The following is a 21,226-nucleotide window of genomic DNA, read 5'->3' as shown; positions in this document are numbered from 1 at the left end:
CAGCAGCATCGACAGTACTGACTGAATATTTTACAATGGAGTTGCAGAGTATGTGTGTTCAATCGTTTCAGCTTCCCAGAAGATTCATTACAGTTACATTAGAAAGTCAAATCAGGCAATTCTGCAGTCTGGTAAAAGCCAGCATATGAAAGAAGGTTAATACAAAAGAATTTCATTTTAGAGGACATTTAGGACTTTAAAAAGCAACATTATGATAAAATTTTCAAGATATTTGTTCTTGCCTTAGCACATGCTTTCCAGGTCTAATTTCAGAGCTGTCTCAATGCTTTTCTAGGAAAGAATGAGGGTGTATGGGAGGAAATTGTTTGATCTACAAGGTCTGCCATCTTAATGATCCTCATGCTAAGAACACTGCAGATGTATGTTTTGCCCTCACTCATGGGGAAAGAATCTATGGTTCTCCAATTATGCTGATGAAGTAGAAGTCAAGTAAAAGTGAAGGTGCGTTCATTTAAAACATAAAGGTTTTCGGTGATTGTTAACATCTGTCCTTCTGATTATAAATAAAACTAACTGCTGAGATTTTCAGATCTTAATATGTATTTATATAACAAAAACCAATAAGTTAATTGTTTTCCATGATTAGTAGCAGGTACAGAAAAATCTTCTTCAGATTGGTACATGTTTAACTGGCACTTGTGCATAATATAGTAATTCCCCTCTTTCTAGAATTCAAGCCTCAATAAACCCCTAACTAATCTTATGTATTTATTTCCACTGGTTTATAGGTAAGCAAAAATAATAATAGACTATCTACTGAAAGACAAGCCTCGTCATTCAGTACAGTCGATTTACAGAATACAAATTCCAATTCAATACAAAGGCTCACCTCTGCATGAGCAATTCCAAAGCTTAAATACCATGGCAAGAGGGAAACAGCAGCTAGCAGTGGTAACAGACATAAAAGGCGGCTAGCTGTCTTCAGTGCTACCTTTGGCGCAGTACAGATGGACTTTGTAGGCCACTGGCTATGCTTAATTTAATATGAAGCTAAATACAGTCAAAACATCTGGTGCACCACTGATGGTTATCATGATAAATTAAATCTGGCATCACACACAAATCCATTCAATATTCTATTTATATCCCTTTTACCTAAACCACAAAACTAAAAATCCATATTTACTTTTGTTTTTCATTTCCTCTTAGCAGTCCTGTATTTTAGAAAAGGAAGGTTTTGTAGATCTGTTGTTTATACAAGTTGGGGGGCCTTCTTTAAGAAAAAGACTACAAAAATTTGTATACAAAATGTCAAGAGGGCCATTCAAGTGAGGGTCTCTTTGGTTTAAGCTTCATGGACAATCCACCTCTGGGGAGGTTGAAAGGCAGTGTAAAAACTAAATAGTACACCAAGTGGCACATGGAATTGGGACAAAGAATACAAAAATTTTTAAAGCAGACAGTTTAACTGACAACCTACAGAAGAGCAAACAAGACTTTCTAGGCAAGCACATCAGCAAAAACAAACTGTATTGTCAGAATTTGTTTATAACATATATTTCTAAAATGCAAAATCCCAAATTGGGCAGGTGCAGTGGCTCACACCTGTAAATCCAGAACTTTGGGAGGCCAAGGCAAGAGAATCACTTGAGCCCAGGAGTTTGAGACCAGCCTGGGCAATATAGTAAGACTCCGTCTCCACAAAAAATAAAAATTAAATTGAAATTTTAAAACTCCAAATCTACAGCATACTACCACAACAAAAGGGCTATTATAAAGGAAAAAAGTCAATTAAAGAACCAAATTATCAGTCAAGTGTGGTGGCTATAGTTGTAATCCCAGCACTTTGAGAGGCCAATGCAGGGGGATTGTTTGAGCCTAGAAGTTCGAGACCAGCCTGGGCAACATAGCGAGACCCCATCTCCACTAAATATTTTTAAAAATTTAAAAATAAAGTAAAAAATAATCAAATTGTCAATTTTATAATAACTTTAGGTCAAGAAACAAGTATAATTCTTACAAGCAACTAATTCATAAAACAGAATTAGATCATGGCTAACAATTTGTTATTTTTAAAAAGTCAGAGCACCACTTATAACTAAAGTGACTACTGCCTCAACTGCAATATTCAAATTATTGCATTTTTATTACATTGCTTTGAAGGATATTCAGTGAAAATAATTTTTAATTCTAGTGCTATATAATATTAGCATCACCCATGCTCTTTTAAACAAAAAGGACCTAAAAGCCCTTACTCTGCATCTGAAGGGAGGAGAGCATGCCATATAATAAATTCAGTACAATCAAAATGAGAACCATATTTCTGTTTAACTTTATTCATCTTGGCTCAAGAGCTGTAAAAAAAAAAGTTATTAAAATTAATGCATCAAACTATAATTCTGTCCTTTTTATTACTGGTAATATTCTTTCTAAAATATTAGTCTGCTTTGCTGTACTACTACATCTTTTTGAAAGTTTTCTTTGAAGATCAGGATCACTTTAACTTTAGAAGGAAAACATGCAATTATATTAATTTGGCACTGAATCTTGTTAGTTTCAGTGGGTTTGAAACTTTGAAAATGATTTATTCATTAGAAAGCCACTTACTTGGCCAGGCATGGTGGCTCATGCCTGTAACCCCAGCACTTTGGGAAGCTGAGGTAGGTGGATCACCTGACGTCAGGAGTTCGACACCAGCCTGACCAACATGGTGAAACCCTGTCTCTACTAAATACAAAAAATTAGTCAGGCATGGTGGTGCATGCCTGTAATCCCAGCTACTTGGGAGACTGAGGCAGGAAAATCACTTGAACCCGGGAGGTGGAGGTTGCAGTGAGCCGAGATTGTACCATTGCACTCCAACCTGGGCAACAAGAGCAAAACTCCATCTCAAAAAAAAAAAAAAAGCAAACCAGTTACTGCTTCTGATGGCACTAATAAAGATGGAAGATAATGAAGCTACTTGTCATTCAACACAAAACACACAAAGAAAGTGTCAACAGCTGGCAAATGTCACAAAGTAAACATTTTCCTATTTCTGTTAAATAAAATTCATTCCTAATAATCACTGTCCTGCATGAACTTTCCCTAGCAAATTATTGCCCCATTTCTTTCACTAATCAATTTTTTCTAAAGTTAACACAAAAGAAATACCCTGGAAATCCTCATTCTCTAGTCACGACTAAATGAATGAACCACATGGGCTACCAAAATCAAATTCTCTACTGCATCACTAATGTAATACTAAATGGGATGCTCCATCAAAAGAGACCTAGAATTTACATAATTTCCCATAATCTTATCAGAGGAACAAATGTAAGACAACGGGAAGAAAATCAAGGTAAGCTCACTGTTGTTCCTGGTTTGTGTATTCCTGTTTTTCTCAACTCCTCCCACAGCTGATCGAACATTGTAGTTGGGTTAAGAGAGCTGGTAGAAACTACTTCACTAAAATTTTGTATTTGAACGTCAGCCTTTTTTCATTCTAGTCAGTCTTTTTTCACTCTAAAGTATTAAATTCAACCAAAAAGCTAAACATTCAAAGTCTGTTCACCAAAAACACTCATCATAAAGATGTTTATTTACTATCCATATAAGGATGCAAAATGTTATTCCTAACAGCCAATACACAGAATCAACCTAAGTGTCCATCAACAGATGAATGGATAAAGCCATATACATATGTATACACACACACACACATATATATACACACACACACATACATACACACACACACATATATATATGCAATAGAATACTATGTGATCTAAGAAAATTCTGTTACTTGCAACAATATGGATGAACCTGGAGGACACTATGTTAAGTGAAATAAATCAGACATAGAAAGACAGATACTGTATGATCCCACTTATATGCAGAATCCTAAAATGTTAAGTTCAATTTTTTTTTTAGAAAGAATCTCACTCTGTCACCCAGGCTGGAGTGCAGTGGCATGATCTCAGCTCACTGCAACCTCCACCTCCCAGGTTCAAGCAATTCTCCTGCCTGAGCCTCTCGAGTAGCTGGGATTACAAGCCTGCGCCACCATGCCCAGCTAATTTTAGTATTTTTTAGTAGGGGTGTTTCACCATGTTGGCCAGGCTGGTCTCGATCTCCTGACCTCCTGATCCACCCGCCTCAGCCACCCAAAGTGCTGGGAATACAGGCATGAGCCACCACGCCCGGCCCTCAATCTTTTTTTTTTTAAAAGAGACGGGGTTTCACTCTGTTGCCCAAGCCGGAGTGCAGTGGCACAATCATAACTCATTGTAACCTCAAATTCCTGGGCGCAAGCAATCCTCCTGCCTCAGCCTCCTAAGTAGCTGGGACTACAGGTGTGCGCCACCATACCTGGCTAACTTTTTATTTTTATTTTTTGTAGTGACGAGGTCTTGCCAAGCTGGTCTGGAATTCCTGGGATCAAGGGATCCTCCTGCCTCATCAACCTTTTTTCTGAAGCTGAAGTAGAAGCAAAGAGTAGAATGGTGGTTACCAAAGGCTGAGAGGAGGACTGGGGAAATGTGAGTCAAAGGACACAAAATTTCAGTGAGGAGGAATAAGTTCAAGAGATCAACTTTATAATATAGTGACTATAATTAATAATAATGTATTATATTACTGAAAATTGCAAAGAAGAATTTAAGTGTCCTCACCACAAAAAAAAATGTGAAGTAATACAGATACTCATTTTAGTCATTCACAATGTATATATATTTCAAAACATCATGGTATACACAATAAATGTGTACAATTTTTGTCAATTTAAAAAATGGGGTTATTCTCTCACCTCAACATTGAGTTACTAACTAAAAAGATATTTCCCAACTACTCAGATGCTGAAGCCGGAGGATTGCTTAAGTCCAGGAGTTGGAGACCAGCCTGGGCAACATAGTGAGACTCCATCTCGAAAAAATAAATAAAAATAAAAAGATACTGTGATTGTTAAAGAAAGGAAAGAGGTATTAAGTCACTGAAAGATTATATTTTTCCTTTAGAAAAATGAAAAAGTCCTACTTTACTGTCAACTATTACCTCTTCTGACACATTAATTTAACTGTAGAATCCTTTTATATGAGAAAATTACTAAATCGGACACCACATCTCAGAATCTGCTAGATGTCACTTGGAAAAGAGCATCATCCTTTCAAAAGGCAAGGATGAAGAATTAGAAAGAAAAAGGCCAGAAGCACACAAGTGAAACAAGCCAGTGCACCTGAGGCCTTTGTTGGTCCAATCAAACTATAGGTCAAACTATAGGTATTTCAAAAAGGGGAATAAAAGACAACTGCAGTTACTTTAGAAAAGGGTTAAATTCTCCAAAGTAGACGCTTCCCAAAAGAAAAAACAGTATTATCTCCCCTTTGGATAATACGGTTTAGCACAGTTTTTAAAAAATCAAAATCTCAAGAGATATGGGTGCCATTCCCATCCCAGTAACTAAGTGGCTCTTCTGACTGCAGGTTGTGTGAAACTGTACACCCACTACGCTCAATTGCAAAACAGCCATAAAGAACTTAGAACACTACACAAGTTCAACGGACATGAAGAAAAACACTACAAAATTCAAATGTGAGGGACAATTTTCCTGCCGATATACATATAACTCTAAATTCTTATTCTCTCTCTCCACACACACACACACACACACACACACACACAATATGTCTTGATGATCAGAGCTATTACATTGTATAAATCTAATCAAGGTCAGTTTCCTATAGGGAAAAGGAAGATTTATCTGAGAAATAATTCAAAATAAATTCTCCCCAAGTAAATAGACCTAGGCCTATCATTAGTTTAGTTTAGTTTTGTTTTGTTTTTTTGAGATGGAGTTTCACTCTTGTTGCCCACGCTGGAGTGCAGTGGCATAATCTCAGCTCACTGCAACCTCTGCCTCCCAGGTTCAAGCAATTCTCCTGCCTCAGCCTCCTGAGTAGCTGGGATTACAGATGCCCGCCACCGCGCCCAGCTAATTTTTTGTATTTTTAGTAGAAACGGCGTTTCATCATGTTGGCCAGACTGGTCTTGAACTCCCGACCTCAGGTGATCCCCCCACCTCGGCCTCCCAAAGTGCAGGGATTAGAGGCGTGAGCCACTGCGCCCAGCCCCTAGGCCTGTAATAGTTAAGACAATCATTTATACATCATTTATATCAATCACCACAGTTCACAAAAGTCAGCCTTAGATAAGATGCCAAAAATCGGAGATGAATTAAAAGAAAGAGTCCTGGGTCAGTAGCACAGCTTTGTTGCAAGTATCTGCAGGGACCTGGTAGGGGTGTGAGAGACACAGTTCCTTGGTGTGAAGGGTGAGAGGTCACAGGGAAGGTAGCAGGAAGCCCAAGAACAGGTAACTGAATTTGGACAGGCTTTTGATATTTTAAGCCCATTTCCATGGATTTTCGTTGTGTTTTGAAGATAGGGTCTCGCTCTGTCACCCAGGATGGTTTCTTAATATATTTACGATAATTACTCCCTTGGAATACTAATATTAATACTAAGTTAAATTCTTTGAAAATCCAGCCAGTGTCAATTATGCTAAATGAAAACAAAACACTTTGTACAATTTTATATTTAAAAAGAGAAGCTCTACACTCTAGGATTAGAAGCAGTGGAGCCAGCAAGACTCTCAGGGCAACACTAGCTACCATTTATGGAGCACTTCTTATGTTCCATGTGCCAGGCTAAATTATTTTCATACATTATCCCACTAATGTATAAACAACCCTATCATTTAGCTATTATCAGCTCCATTATATAGACAAGGAAATGGAGGCACAAAGACGTTCCACAACTCTAACAGGGTTATAGGACAGAGAGGTGGCACAACAAGGATTCAAACCCAATCCTTCTGTTCTCAAGCTCAGACTCAGAACCACTATGCTTTACTGTCTTACCAAAATGAAAATCAAAATGAAAGAATCTCAAAGAGAAATAAAGGAAGAATCTGAGTTCTTTAAACAACACCAGAGCAATCCTGTCCTAAAACTGGAGGATTTTCAGATTTTGCAATGTGACAAACTTGGAAAAGATACATCTGACACTAAATCCTTTGGCAGTTTTATTCCACCTTGGGGCTTCAACTACCCCACTCTCAGCATCTCCATCTTAACCTGGACGACTTCTCAAGATATTAAATATTTCCAGCTGCCTAATGACAAAAATCACTCAGCTCAATAAAAAGCTGTATTTATTAGCATCTTCTTCCTCAAATCAGTTTGTCCTCCTGTGTTCCCAATTTTTTAATGGCACAGGTATAATGCAAATTACCTATGCTGCACACCTCCCCCACATGTAAGACTCTATGCCTTGTTCTAACAATTGCCAAATCCAACTAATTCTACCTCTACAACGTCTCCCATCTGTCACACCTCTTCATTTCCCCTACAGTTAGAAAGGTTAGATTCTCGGCCGGGTAATGATAGATGATGATAGATAGGCCGGCTCATGCCTATCATCCCAGCACTTTGGGAGGTCGAGGCAGGCAGATCACCTGAGGTCAGGAGTACAAGACCAGCCTGACCAACATGGAGAAACCCCCCCACCCCGTCTCTACTAAAAATACAAAAAAGTAGTCGGGCGTGGTGGTGCATGCCTGTAATCCCAGCTACTCAGGAGGCTGAGGCAGGAGACTCACTTAAACCCAAGAGGCGGAGGTTGCAGTGAGCCAAGATTGCGCCATTGCACTCCAGACTGGGCAACAAGAATGAAACTCTGTCTCAAAAAAAAAAAAAAAAAGAAAAAAGAAAGGTTAGATTCTCATTACTTTCCACCCAGTCTTCACTCTCTTCCTTTCATCACATACTAGAAATAGCTTTCCTAAAACACAACTCTATCATGTCACTCCTTTACTAGAACACCTTCAAAAAGGCTCATTCCCCACCACCAATCAACCCTTCAAGATTCAGACCAAATGCCTCCTTCTCCAGGCAACCTTGTGTAATCTCCTTCCCCTAAGGAGAGGTCATTGCTTCCTCCTCTGAACTTCAGCAGTACTTCACTTGACCCTTACCAATTTCAGCCTCCTGTCACAAGTACCTGTACTAACATACAAGCATCGTCACCCTACTGGAAGACAAGCGCCTTAGGAGAAGGTTCAATGTCTAATTGAACAGTGAGTCTCCCACAAATTCAGGTGAAAATATACTTGCACAGAGTAGGTACTTAAATATTTGACAAATGAATGAAAAAATTACAAATCAGCTTTCTCGGTTATAACACAAGCTTTCTAGCACAAGAACTTGTGCCCATTTACTTAATTTTTTAAAAACATACAAATTGTGAAGACTAATCATAATTTCCATGAAACCAGCCCTTTTTGGTTTCTAGAATACCCAGAGAAAGGTGCTTATTTTATTTGAAGACAAAAAAAGTAGCATCAGTTAGCTAGGTCAGGCACCATCTAACTCTACTATTCACTGAGGCCAGGAACATTTCCTAGGGCCTCAGCTTTGGTCCTTCTGGATGAAGCCTCAGGAGGGCTCTCCTCTGACAATGGACTAAACGATTCAAGATGACCTTAATGACCACCCTGTTTAAAACAGCCTCCTTATTTCTCCAATACTTCTTCTCCAAACATTGATGTTTCCACCATAAGGTCAGCTCCTCTTTTTCTTCCCCTTATGGCAAGGCTTATGGAGAAACTACACCACATAAATGAAGACTAGGAGCTCAAAATTCCTGAATGACCTGGGGCCATGGAAAATTAGTATTTTGCCTTCTACAGTAAAGTCACACTCTTGAGCAAAAGGAGGAAAAAAAAATTATCACAGTCCCTCAATCAGCAAAAATCTAGGCATGGAAGACTAAACGAAGTTAGGGTCCAGTAAGCTTAAAAAAGAAAACACTGACTCAGAAATTTCCTATCTGCAATATATAGCAGGTTTAGAGGACAAAAATGAAAACAGAAGATTATTTCTAGACATCCTGATGGAGAAAGATAATATTTACCTCAGTAAAGTTACAACCATGGGAACAAATTCAGATTCTATTTGTTTTTGTACAACTCTGTAAAAAATCATAGGGTGTAATTCACTTCTCAGTTCAGAAATAAGACGTCCTTAAAAAAATAAATAAGAGGTACTTCTTGAAAACTAAAAGAAAAAAAATCTACTCCCATAATCAAGAGTTTCCATGCAGTATTAAAAATGATGTCCAGCTGGGCACAGTGGCTCACACCTGTAATCCCAGCACTTTGGGAGGCTGAGGCGCATGGATCATTTCAAGTCAGGAGTTTGAGACCAGCCTGACCAACGTAATGAAACCCCGTCTCAATTAAAAATACAAAAAAATCAGCCAGACGTGGAGGCGCACGCCTGTAATCCCAGCTACTCAGGAGGCTAAGGCAGGGGAATCACTTGACCCTAGGAGGCAGAGGTTGCAGTGAGGCAAGATCGAACCACTGCACTCCAGCCTTGGCGACAGAGCTAGACTCCATCTCAAAAAACAAACAAACAAAAAACAAACAAACAAGCAAACAAAAAAAAAAGGCGGGGCACGGTGGCTCATGCCTGTAATCCCAGCACTTTGGGAGGCCGAGGCAGGCGGATCACAAGGTCAGGAGATAGAGACCATCCTGGCCAACATGGTGAAGCCCCATCTCTACTAAAAATACAAAAATTAGCCAGGTGTGGTGGCACGCGCACCTGTAGTCCCAACTACTCGGGAGGCTGAGGCAGGAGAATCACTTGAACCCAGAAAGCAGAGGTTGCAGTAAGCCAAGATCACACCACTGCATTCCAGCCTGGCGACAGATCAAGACTCCATCTAAAAAAAAAAAACGAAAACAAAGTCCCTCCTATAATTCAAGAAGTGAAGGTGCTAGTTGACTGTTATTTATTCTCACTCAAAAAGCTAACTCAAGGTCAAGAAGACCTCTGCCACCAGCTGCAGTGTACCAATCCTAGGAGGCTATTTCTCAGAGCCCCATGCTTCTTATCAAGATGGTTCCCATGCTGTCTTCCCTTTCCCTCATCACTACCTCCTCCAGGTCAAAGAATATCCCCAGGGCAAGTTGCAGCTGCTCCTTATGCACTCAGCCCTGGCCTCAGAATACACATGGGTTTTGCCTCATCTATGACTCTTGAGGGAAGCTTACTATGCAGAGAGCAACTGCAATGTTTCGCTCTCTATAGGATCCCAGGCAGGTGCCTTAGGGCCATTGGGAAAATGCGAGGAAACAAGGAACGCACAAAAATCATGAAATACTGCTTCGGGTACTAACTCCAAGACAGAATTTTTTTTTTTTAAGTTAAATGTTAAAAAAAAAAAAAAAAAAAAAAAAAAAAAGCTACAGTCATCTATGGATTCAGTCATCCAGTCAATCACATGCCAAGTATAATCTCTGTTAACTATGCTTAGTGTGGTCAGAAAGGAAGTATAGATAAACAATCACAACAATAGAGTGGGTTGAATGCAAATAGCCGGGGTTCAAGGAAGGCTCCCTGAAGAAAATTACATGTAAACTGAAGCAAGCAAGCAAGCAAGAGTTGACTAGGCTAAGAAGAAGAGAAGAATGTTCACCACACAGGCATTACTCAGGGAAGTAATTCACCCAGATTTCTATTTTTAAAAGATCAAAGGCTCCAAAAAAGCAAAGGGCCAATAAGCACAAGACAGAGGCTCAACCTCATTAGGGAAATGCAAATCAAAACTGTAAGATACCACTTCACACCCATCAGAATGGCTACAATCCAAACCCCAGATAATAAGTATTAGTGATAATGTGGAAAAACTGCAAGGTTCATGCATTGCTAGTAAAATTGTAACATGGTGTAGCCACTTTGGAAAACAGTTTGTCAGTTTCTCAAAATGTTAAACAGAGGTTCCATGCCCCCCAAAAATTTCACTCTTAGGCTTCGGAAGTCACCCCAAGAGAAATGCAAATACACATCCTCACAGAAGTTTGTACATGAACGTTCACAACAGCATTTTTTTAATAGCCAAAAAGTAGAACCATTCAAAGTGTCCATCAACTAGTGAATAAATAAAATGTGGCATAGCCACACAATGGACTATTATTTGGCATTTATTGGGAATGAAGTACAGATGTTATGCTACCACACGGGTGAACCTTGAAAACATTATACTAAGTCAAAGCAGCCAGTTACAAAAGACTACATGATTCAATTAAAGTGAAATGTCCAGAATAGGCAAATCCATAAAGACAGAAAGAAGATTAAGGGCTGCTTAGGGCTGGCGGATGAGTAGAGGAGGAAATGAGGAGTAACTGCTCATGGATACAGGATTTCTTCTGGGCATAATTAAATGTTCTGAAATTGCAGTGATGATTGCACAACTCTGTGAACACAAAAAACCATTGAACTGTACAATTTCAGTAGGTAAATTGTACGATATGTGAATTGTATCTCAATAAAGCTGTTATAAAACTAAACAAAAGGCCAGATGCGGTGGCTCAAGTCTGTAATACCAGCACTTTGGGAGGCTGAGGTGGGTGGATCACCTGAGGTCAGGAGTTCAAAACCAACCAGGTCAACCTGGTGAAACCCCGTCTCTACTAAAAATACAAAACTAGACCAGGCGCGGTGGCTCACACCTGTAATCTCTGCACTTTGGGAGACTGGGGCAGGCGGATCACAAGGTCAGGAGATTGAGACCATTCTGGCCAACATGGTGAAACCCCATCTCTACTAAAAATACAAAAATTAGTAGGGCGTGGTGGCATGTGCCTACAATCCCGGCTACTCGGAAGGCTGAGGCAAGAGAATCGCTTGAACCAGGGAGTCGGAGGTTGCAGTGAGTCAAGATCGCACCACTGCACTCCAGCCTGGCGACAGAGCGAGACCCCATCTCAAAAAAAAAAAACAATTAGCCGGGCATGCTGGCACATACCTGTAACCCTAGCTACCTGGGAGGCTGAGGCAGGAGAATCACTTGAACCTGGGAGGCAGAGGTTGCAGTGAGCTGAGATTGCAACACTGCACTCCAGTCTGGGCAAGAGTGAAACTGCATCTCAAAACAACAACAACAAAAAGAAAAAACAAACAAAAGATCAAAAGGACTACAGTAGTGAAGAACAAAATTTCTAATTTTGTTAGAAATTAGAGGATTCGAACATGCCAACTGGTTTGGAATCTATAAAGTAATTCAAGCAAGAGACAGTGGCCAGGTGCAGTGGCTCACGCCTATAATCCCAGCACTTGGGAGGCCAAGGCTGGCAGACCACTTGAGGTCAGGAGTTCAAGACCAGCCTGGCCAACATGGTGAAACCCCATCTCTACTAAAAATACAAAAAATTAGCTGGATGTGGTGGCACGCACCTATAATCCCAGCTACTCAGGAGGCCGACGTGGGAGAATCACTTGAACCCAGGAGGCGGAGGTTGCAGTCAGCCAAGAGCCAAGATTACACCACTGCCCCCCAGCCTAGGCGACAGAGCAAGACTCCATTACAAAAAAGAAAAAAAAGAGAGAGAGACAGTGGCCTGAACTAGTGTAATGGATTAGGAAGAGATAAGAGATACAGGAAAAAGAAACAATACTTGATTCTATATAGTCGGGAGAACAGAAGGAATCAACACAGCCCAGGGTTACTTACTTAGAAAACTGAGTAGCATTTATCAAAACAGGAAAACACAGAAAGACATGTTTGGGAGCAGAAAAATTCACTGTATTGTGAAATTTAATTATATTTACAAAAGTTATATAAGGACTTAGAGAAGGTTTTGTTTTAAGAGGTTGGAAGCTTTCTTGGGCATTTATCTAATTTTAAAATGCAATTTAATGTTAGTTATGTTTACAAGTAGAACTGGATATTTAAACAGAATTCAACTTGAATTAATCAACATGTATCAAAAGCTGTATTATTTTTCTTTTACCTTTATATAAGATGTACTGAATTAATGAATAGACTAATATGATTTATAAACTGAACTCAAGGCTTACGGAAAATTGGACTTTAAACTTTTTAACTTCAATAAATTGACTATTCATTTTCTACACCAGAAACTGTAAGTAGTTGGGTATCACTGGCACGTAGCAATACTGGTTGAAAACCGAGAAGTTCTAATTTGATGGCTTCTGTTTTCTCTGTGAAATAGGAAATGAGGTCATCAATTCAGGAAATGGAATGGAAGGATGGGTGGTATGAGAAAGTAGACCAGGAATCCAAGGTTTAATACATAATTGAAATAAAAGCGATGGAGGCCAGGCACAGTGGCTCATGCCCGTAATCCCAATACTTTAGGAGTCCGGGGCAGGACAATCGCTTGAGCCAGAGTTTGACACCAGCCTGGGCAATATGGTGAAATCTCATCTCTACAAAAAGCAAGTGAAAATTAGCTGGGTGATGTGGTGCACATCTGTATTAATCCCAGCTACCTGGGAGGCCAAGGCAGGAGGATCACTTGAACCAGTAGGTCGAGGCTGTAGTAAACCAAGATTGCACCACTGCACTCCAACCTGGGCTGCAGAGTGAGGCCTTGTCTCAAAAAAAAAAAGAGAGAAAGAAAAAAAAATGCTGCTTATCAAAAAGGATGGGATTTCTAAATAAAAAGCTTTCTTTATTAAAAAAAAAATTAAAAATAGCCTGTAATCCCAGCACCTTGGGAGGCCAAGGCAGGCGGATCACTTGAAGGTCAGGAGTTCAAGACCAGCCTGGCCAACATGGTGAAACCTCATCTCTACTAAAAATAAAAACAAAATTAGCAGGCATGGTGGTGCACGCCTGTAGTCCCAGCTACTTGGGAGGCTGAGGCAGGAGAATCACTTGAACCTGGGAGGCGGAGGTTGCAGGGAGCAGAGGTCACACCACTGTACTCCAGCCTGGGTGACAGAGCGAAACTTTTTCTCCAAATATAATATAATAATAAAATAAAATAAAAATGAATAAATAAAAGTGATGGAGAAAAGACAAGCTACGTGGTGGAGGGATACAGAAGGACTACTTGAAATAGTCACAGGCCATTTGGAGTAAAAATGCCATGACTTCATGAGGCATCCATTAGCTGAATGATGTCTTTTTCTTTAAAATTACTTAGTAGCATAATGACTTTCTTCCAAAAAATGTAAACAGAACGTGTTTCTGGAGTCTTGATTTTCAGCTATACCTTAAAGATAGAAATAACTAAGAGGTAATTTGGTTATTTATGTACTTACACAGGAATACTCTCCATTCTAATTCTAACCATGGAAAAAAATTCTTTCCAGGGAAGTTGTATAAACCACAATATCCATTTCAGAAGATAATGAAAGTATCATTCATTCATTATACTTTAATATCATTTCTATGTCCTTTTTCTCTAATCCTTAAGTCAGAATTCTAGACGAGTATTGTCCAACAGAACTGTTGGGAATGATGGAAATATTGTGTATCTGTGCTGGCCAATACAGCACCCACTGGTCACATGCAGCCACCGAACACTTGAAATGCAGCTAGTGTGACTGAAGAACTTAACTTTAAATTTTATTTAAGTTAATTTAAATAGTCACATGAGGGTAGTGCCTACCATAAAGAAAATGAAGAAATTTACAGGCCAGTTAGGTGCCCAAGAGTCCTGTTTACAACACAAAAGATGTGAATTCACTCACTTACGAATACATGTAACAACACCAATGCTTGTCCCTGAAGAGCCTTTGGTTCTATTCTCATAATACAAGAGCTCTAAAGTTTCAAAAATGTGGGTGTGGACTAGGAGGACAAAGGAAATCCATTTCACACCCCAAGTTCCAAGAGAAACCGTGTACTTAGAGAAGGAGTTCATCATCCTTAGGGGAAAAATGTTCATCAGGCAACTTCTAGAGGCCAGCAGTTGGCAAACAGTGGCCCACAGGCCACACCTGGACTGCAATCTGTTTTTACAAATAAATTTTATAGGAACACAGACATACCCATTTGCTGTAAAAGCATGTATCCATGCTTTAGGACTATAAGGGTAGAGATGAGTAGTTGTGACCATCTGGCCCACGCAGCCTAAAATGTTTACTACCTCACATAGTAAATCGTTGATTTGAGTAAATGTTTTTACCCAATGATTTGAGTAAAAGGAGTAAAAGACTTTGCTTTGAGGGGTAAACCGCTGCTGTATTTTATTTTTAGGAAAAAAGCAATTTCAAGGAAAAAACAAAAAACAAAAACAATCATATATAGAAGATTTAAAATACTGCACTTCCAATCCCAATCCACAGTATTCCATCAAAAAATCACTGACCCAATAAATGACTGTCCAGGTACAAAGTGATAGGCAGATGCGTAATTCAGAAGGACAACCTTAAGACACTGAATTCCGAACCATTTTTAAAGTTTTAAAACTCCAAACCACTATAAAGGATGTAAAACACATCATTTTGGTTTGTTTGGAGACAGGGTCTCAATCACTCACCCAGGGTGAGGTGCAGTGGCACAGTCATGGCTCACTCCAGCTTCAACCTCCAAGGCTCAAGCGATCCTCTCACATCGGCCTCCCAAGTACCTGGAACTACAGGCTCATGCTATCATGCCCAGCTAACTTTATTATTTTATTTTTGTAGAGATGGGGTCTCTGCCCAGGCTGGTCTCGAACTCCTGGACTCAAGCGATACTCCTGCCTCAGCCTCCCAAAATGCTGGGATTACAGACATGAGTCACCACACCCAGGCTACACAATTTTTTTTTTTTTTTTTGAGATGAAGTCTCGCTGTGTTGCCCAGGCTGGAGTGCAGTGGCACAATCTCAGCTCACCACACCCTCCATCTCCCAGGTCCAAGCAATTCTCCTGCCTCAGCCTCCCAAGTAGCTGGGATTCCAGGCGCACATCACTGCACTTGGCTAATTTTTGGTATTTTTAGTAGAGATGGGGTTTCACCATGTTAGCCAGACTGGTCTTGAACTCCCAACCTCAGGTAATCCATCCGCCTCGGCCTCCCAAAGTGCTGAGATTACAGGCGTGAGCCACGGCACCCGGCCAACACCATTAATTTTTAAGTACACTAATATATTGGAAATTTTCTAAAACAAAGCTTGAAACAACTATCACCAAAAGTTCTGTAACACAAAGAGTCAATAACACTGAACACAGTGTTTTCACCTATAACGGAGTAAAGATTCTCATTTCAGAATATTATTGAAATAGTTAAGTAAGGTATTGTCATGTGGTACAGTACCTGACACAGAATGGGTACTTATTTAAATTTTTTTTTTTTAAAGGATGACTGTAAGGGATCATTCCCCATGGATTATGGATAATTAGGGCCTTACTTTCTCAATAATGCAAACCTACATTTTCAATATTGTAGCATCACTGAATGTTTTGGCCAAAACTAGATTTAGAGAAAATGTCACCTACTGATTGAGAGCACAGTCTCGAGAAGCAGACTGCCTCAGTCTACTTATAGCCCTACTACGTACTAGCTCTGTCCTCCGTTTCCTCATCTGCGAAACAACTATACTTAACACTCCATGAAGAACAAGGGAAGGGTACAGTGACGTAGAACAACACTGTGGCAAACTGCAAGCACTCAATAAAATGCTGTATTTTAAAAACCTATGGCTAATGTACTGCTCAAAATTGGTACAATCTTTTTTAGAGGGTAACTTGCCAATTTCTACTAAAATCTAAAATATGCCTAATTTTTGAGTCAGTAACTCTATTTTTAGGAATTCATCCTGTAAAAATATTCACAGGTTTATGAAAAGATATTGACAAGGATGTTAACCGCAGCATCATTCATAATAGCAAATAACTGGAGGCAATCTAAACATCTATCAGTTGAAAACTGGCCAAATTATAACACTAACATGTTTTCTTATGGAATATCTGTAATTATTAAAAAATAGACTATGTGTGCACCTATTTGGGGAAATGTTCATGATTTGTGGTTAAGATTAAAAAGTGGGTCTCAGTACAGTATGTAGAATAAAATCTTATTTCTATTAATTAAAAAAAGACAGAAAATAACTACAGCAGTTGGAATCCACTAAGGAGATGCAACAACCCACCTGCTGGGGGGAAAAAAATGAAATGAAAAAGAAAATGCATATAGCATAAATGTTTTTTAGAGAAAACACATGGAACTCCTCTAACAGTTATCATTTTGGAGATGAGAACTATTAGAGACTTGGCCGGGTGTGATGGCTCACACCTAATCTCAGAACTTTGGGAGGCCAAGGCGGGTGGATCACTTGAGGTCAGGAGTTTGAGTCTAGCCTGGCCAACATGACGAAACCCCATCTCTACTAAAAATACAAAAAAATTAGCCGGATGTGATGGCACACACCTGAGGTCCCAGATACTCTGGCGGCTGAGGCAGGAGAATCACTTGAACCCAGGAGGCAGAGGTTGCAGTGAGCTGAGATTGAGCCACTACCCTCCAGCCTGGGTGACAGAGAGAAACTTGTTTCAAAAAAAAAAACAAAACAATTAGGAACTTCTATTTGCTAAATATTTTTTTGCATTATGTAAAGTTTATAATTAGCATATATTTTACAATCAGAAAAAAGATGAGCCAGGCACGGTGGCTCACGCCTGTAATCCCAGCACTGTGGGAGGCCAAGGCAGGCGGATCACAAGGTCAGGAGATTGAGACCATCCTGGCTAACACGGTGAAACCCCGTCTCTACTAAAAACACAAAAAATTAGCCGGGCGCGGTGGCAGGCGCCTGTAGTCCCAGCTACTCGGGAGGCAGAGGCAGGAGAATGGCATGAACCCGGGAGGCGGAGCTTGCAGTGATCCGAGATCACGCCACTGCACTCCAGCCTGGGTGACAGAGTGAGACTCTGTCTCAAAAAAAAAAAAGAAAGAAAAAAGATAACATAGGTTTTTAGAGACTTGTGAGAACTCTGCTGCAAACGCTGTTTAGGAAAAGATATAAAATTTTGTATGTATGTACTGTCGTATGTATATGTACATATGTAATATCTATACACCCAATTTTGTAAAATAATCCAAATTTTGTAATACATATAATTAGAAAAAGAGACTGGAAGAAAAGACACCAAAATACAGACAGCTGTTATCTCTATAAACTCTATGACGGCAGGAGCTTCAACTGTTTTATATTGAAATACATACTCAGTTACAAACATATGCTTTTTTTTTTAATTACGAGATATAACCTGTCACTACACTGGACTGAAACTTATTGCTACTTGAGATGTTTGTTCCTGATATATGAAACTCTGTTTTACTTTATCCTCTTGAAGCATCGTTCTAAGAAAAATCTTACGGGTGGCAGCGGTCGTGCGGCAGACGCAAACATGCAGATCTTTGTGAAGACCCTCACGGGCAAAACCATCACCCTTGAGGTCGAGCCCAGTGACACCATTGAGAATGTCAAAGCCAAAATTCAAGACAAGGAGGGTATCCCGCCTGACCAGCAGCGTCTGATATTTGCTGGCAAACAGCTGGAGGATGGCCACACTCTCTCTGACTACAACATCCAGAAAGAGTCCACCCTGCACCTGGTGTTGCGCCTGCAAGGTGGCATTATTGAGCCTTCCCTCCGCCAGCTTGCCCAGAAATACAACTGCGACAAGATGATCTGCCGCAAGTGCTACGCTCGCCTTCACCCTTGTGCTGTCAACTGCCGCAAGAAGAAGTGTGGCCACACCAACAACCTGCGTCCCAAGAAGAAGGTCAAATAAGGTTGTTCTTTCCTTGAAGGGCAGCCTCCTGCCCAGGCCCCATGGCCCTGGAGCCTCAATAAAGTGTCCCTTTCGTTGACTGGAGCAGCAACTGGTGTCCTCATGGCTGGTCTGTCCAGGGAGGTGGCTGAAGAGTGGGCATCTCCCTTAGGGACTCTACTCAGCACTCCATTCTGTGCCACCTGTGGGGTCCTCTGTCCTAGATTCTGTCACACCGGCATTGGTCCCTGCCCTATGTCCCTGACCCTGGATTTGTCATCTGTAAAATTGGAGTAAAAACCTCAGTCGTGTAAAAAAAAAAGAAAAAAAGAAGAATCTTACAAAGTAAACTTACAAATCCAGCAAGGAAAAAAAATTAGATTACATACTGTACCTTGCTCTGATAAGAACTTTACAATGGCTTTGAGGAACTCAACAAGGAAAATCAGTGTTTCTAAGAAGAAGAAATTTGGCCAGACGTGGTGGCTCACACCTGTAATCCCAGCACTTTGAAAGGCCAAGGCAGGTGGATCACCTGAGATCAGGAGTTCAAGACTAGCCTAGCCAACATGGTGAAACCCCATCTCAACTAAAAATACAAAACAATTAGCTGGGTGTGGTGGCAGGCACCTGTAGTCCCAGCAGCTACTCAGGAGGCTGAGGCAGAACAATCACTTGAACCCAGAAGGTAGAGGTTGCAGTAAGCTGAGACTGGCCACTGCACTCCAGCCTGGGCAACAGAGCAAGACTCGGTCTCAAAAAAAGAAAAGATAAAGAAATTTATGGGCTGGGCACGGTGGCTCATGCCTGTAATCCCAGCACTTTGGAAGGCTGAGGCAGGTGGATCACTTGAGGCCAGAAGTTCAAGGCCAGCCTGGCCAACATGGCGAAACCCCATCTACTAAAAGTACAAAAATTAGCCAGGCTTGGTAGCACACGCGTGTAATCCCAGCTACTTGGGAAGCTGAGGCACAAGAATCGCTTGAACCCAGGAGGTGAAGGTTGCAGTGAGCAGAGATCGTGGCATTGTATTCCAGCCTGGGTGACTAAGAAATTTACTTCTTTAAAAAATAAAAATAAAAAAATAAGTGAATATCTGGTCTGTACCTTTAATACAATATCAACTAAACTTAAAAGAAAAAGAATTTTGCTGATTGAATTACCAAAGAAAGTTTTTGAGAATTTTAAGGTCCAAAAATGTTACTATTATTTGTCATCTTAACTTAAAGATCTAAAAGTCAAAACATCTGTCTAAATAGAGATGTTCAAGAAATATTTCATGCTTTGAAATGCTATAGCAATAATATGAAATTATATTAAATCATAACCAGATGATATGTCTTCATAACAACTCTTGTCCAAAGAAAGCAGATGCTGAAAGGAGGTTGCTGGCCGGGTGTGGTGGCTCACACCTGAAATCCCAGTGCTTTGGGAGGCCAAGGTGGGCCAATCACTTGAGCTCTGAAGTTCAAGACCAGCCTGCACAACATGGCAAAACCCCATGTAAAAAAATACAAAAATTAGCTGGGTGTGGTAGCTCACACCTGTAATCCCAGCACTTTGGGAGGCCAGGGTGGGCGAATCACAAGGTGAGGAGTTCGAGACCAGCCTGACCAACATGGTGAAACCGTCTCTACTAAAAACACAAAAATTAGCCGGGCGTGGTGGTGCGTGTCTATAATACCAGCTACTTGGGAGGCTGAGGCAGGAGAATCACTTGAACCTGGGAGGCAGAGATTGCAGTGAGCTGAGATGGCGCCACTGCACTGCACTCCAGCCTGGGCAACAGAGCGAGACTCCATCTCAGAAAAAAGTTATATCTAAAGGAAGTTACAATGCTGTATATACATTTGATATCAATGATAGTCAAAGACAATGAGAAGGGGAAATGTCACAAAAGAACTGCCACAGAATTTTAATAGAATGATCTCTAAGTGATCTTTCCCACTCATTTACTCAAGTCTTTGACATCAGCTCATAGCCTTCCTTCTCAACAGGATCCTGTCATAATCCAACAAAAATGTACTCATCTAACCAGGTACCTGGTTCCTAGGTGTCCTCTCTCCATGAATCCACACATGCAGTCAAACTTGCTCCACCTCTAAAGCCATTCATTCAAGGCATCCCATTCTCTAGCCATAATCACTAGCAATCCTGAATACTCGAGATGCATTTGTTCTCCAACCTCAACTGTACCTGTCTTTCTTTGGTCCTCAGTTTTCTTCATTTCAGCATCTTTCAGATTTCACTTCTACTTTCTCTGGTTTATACTCACTGCTTGTAGGAATTTAATATTATCTCCTTCATTTTGGCAAACTTTTTTTTTTTTTTTTGCTACAGAGTTTCGCTCTTGTTGCCCAGGCTGGAGTGCAAGGGCACGATCTCGGCTCACCCCAACCTCCGCCTCCCGGGTTCAAGCGTTTCTCCTGCCTCAGCCTCCCTAGTAGCTGGGATTACAGGCATGGGCTACCACGCCCGGCTAATTTTGTATTTTTAGTAGAGATGGGGTTTCTCCATGTTGTGTCAGGCTGGTCTTGAACTCCCAACCTCAGCTGATCCACCTGCATCGGCCTCCCAAACTGCTGGGACTACAGGCATGAGCCACCACGCCCGGCCATCATTTTGGCAAACTATTAAAACCTGTAAGAAATCTAACTTATTTCAATGACCTAAAAGAATCAAACAAGAATTAATAGTCTATTATACA

The 21,226-nt window shown here is 40.5% G+C and overlaps 2 protein-coding genes across 10 annotated transcripts in view; one reads left to right on the top strand and one right to left on the bottom strand.

Annotated features, from left to right (window-relative positions):
* The window catches only part of RERE (arginine-glutamic acid dipeptide repeats), a 466,431-nt gene that overhangs the window by 402,265 nt on the left and 42,940 nt on the right, over nt 1-21,226 (bottom strand). The gene's annotated exons all lie outside the window — the stretch shown is intronic.
* Nucleotides 15,587-18,631, top strand: LOC103889168 (ubiquitin-ribosomal protein eL40 fusion protein-like). Its single transcript, XM_054557056.2, has one exon. It carries the CDS (start codon nt 17,983-17,985, stop codon nt 18,538-18,540), a length of 558 nt encoding a protein of 185 aa, XP_054413031.2. The 5' UTR covers nt 15,587-17,982; the 3' UTR covers nt 18,541-18,631.

Source organism: Pongo abelii, chromosome 1 (assembly GCF_028885655.2).
Source record: "Pongo abelii isolate AG06213 chromosome 1, NHGRI_mPonAbe1-v2.0_pri, whole genome shotgun sequence".
Taxonomy (NCBI): Eukaryota; Metazoa; Chordata; class Mammalia; order Primates; family Hominidae; genus Pongo; species Pongo abelii.
The sequence above is the reverse complement of the archived record's forward strand: the minus strand, read 5'-3'. Positions and strand labels throughout refer to the sequence as shown.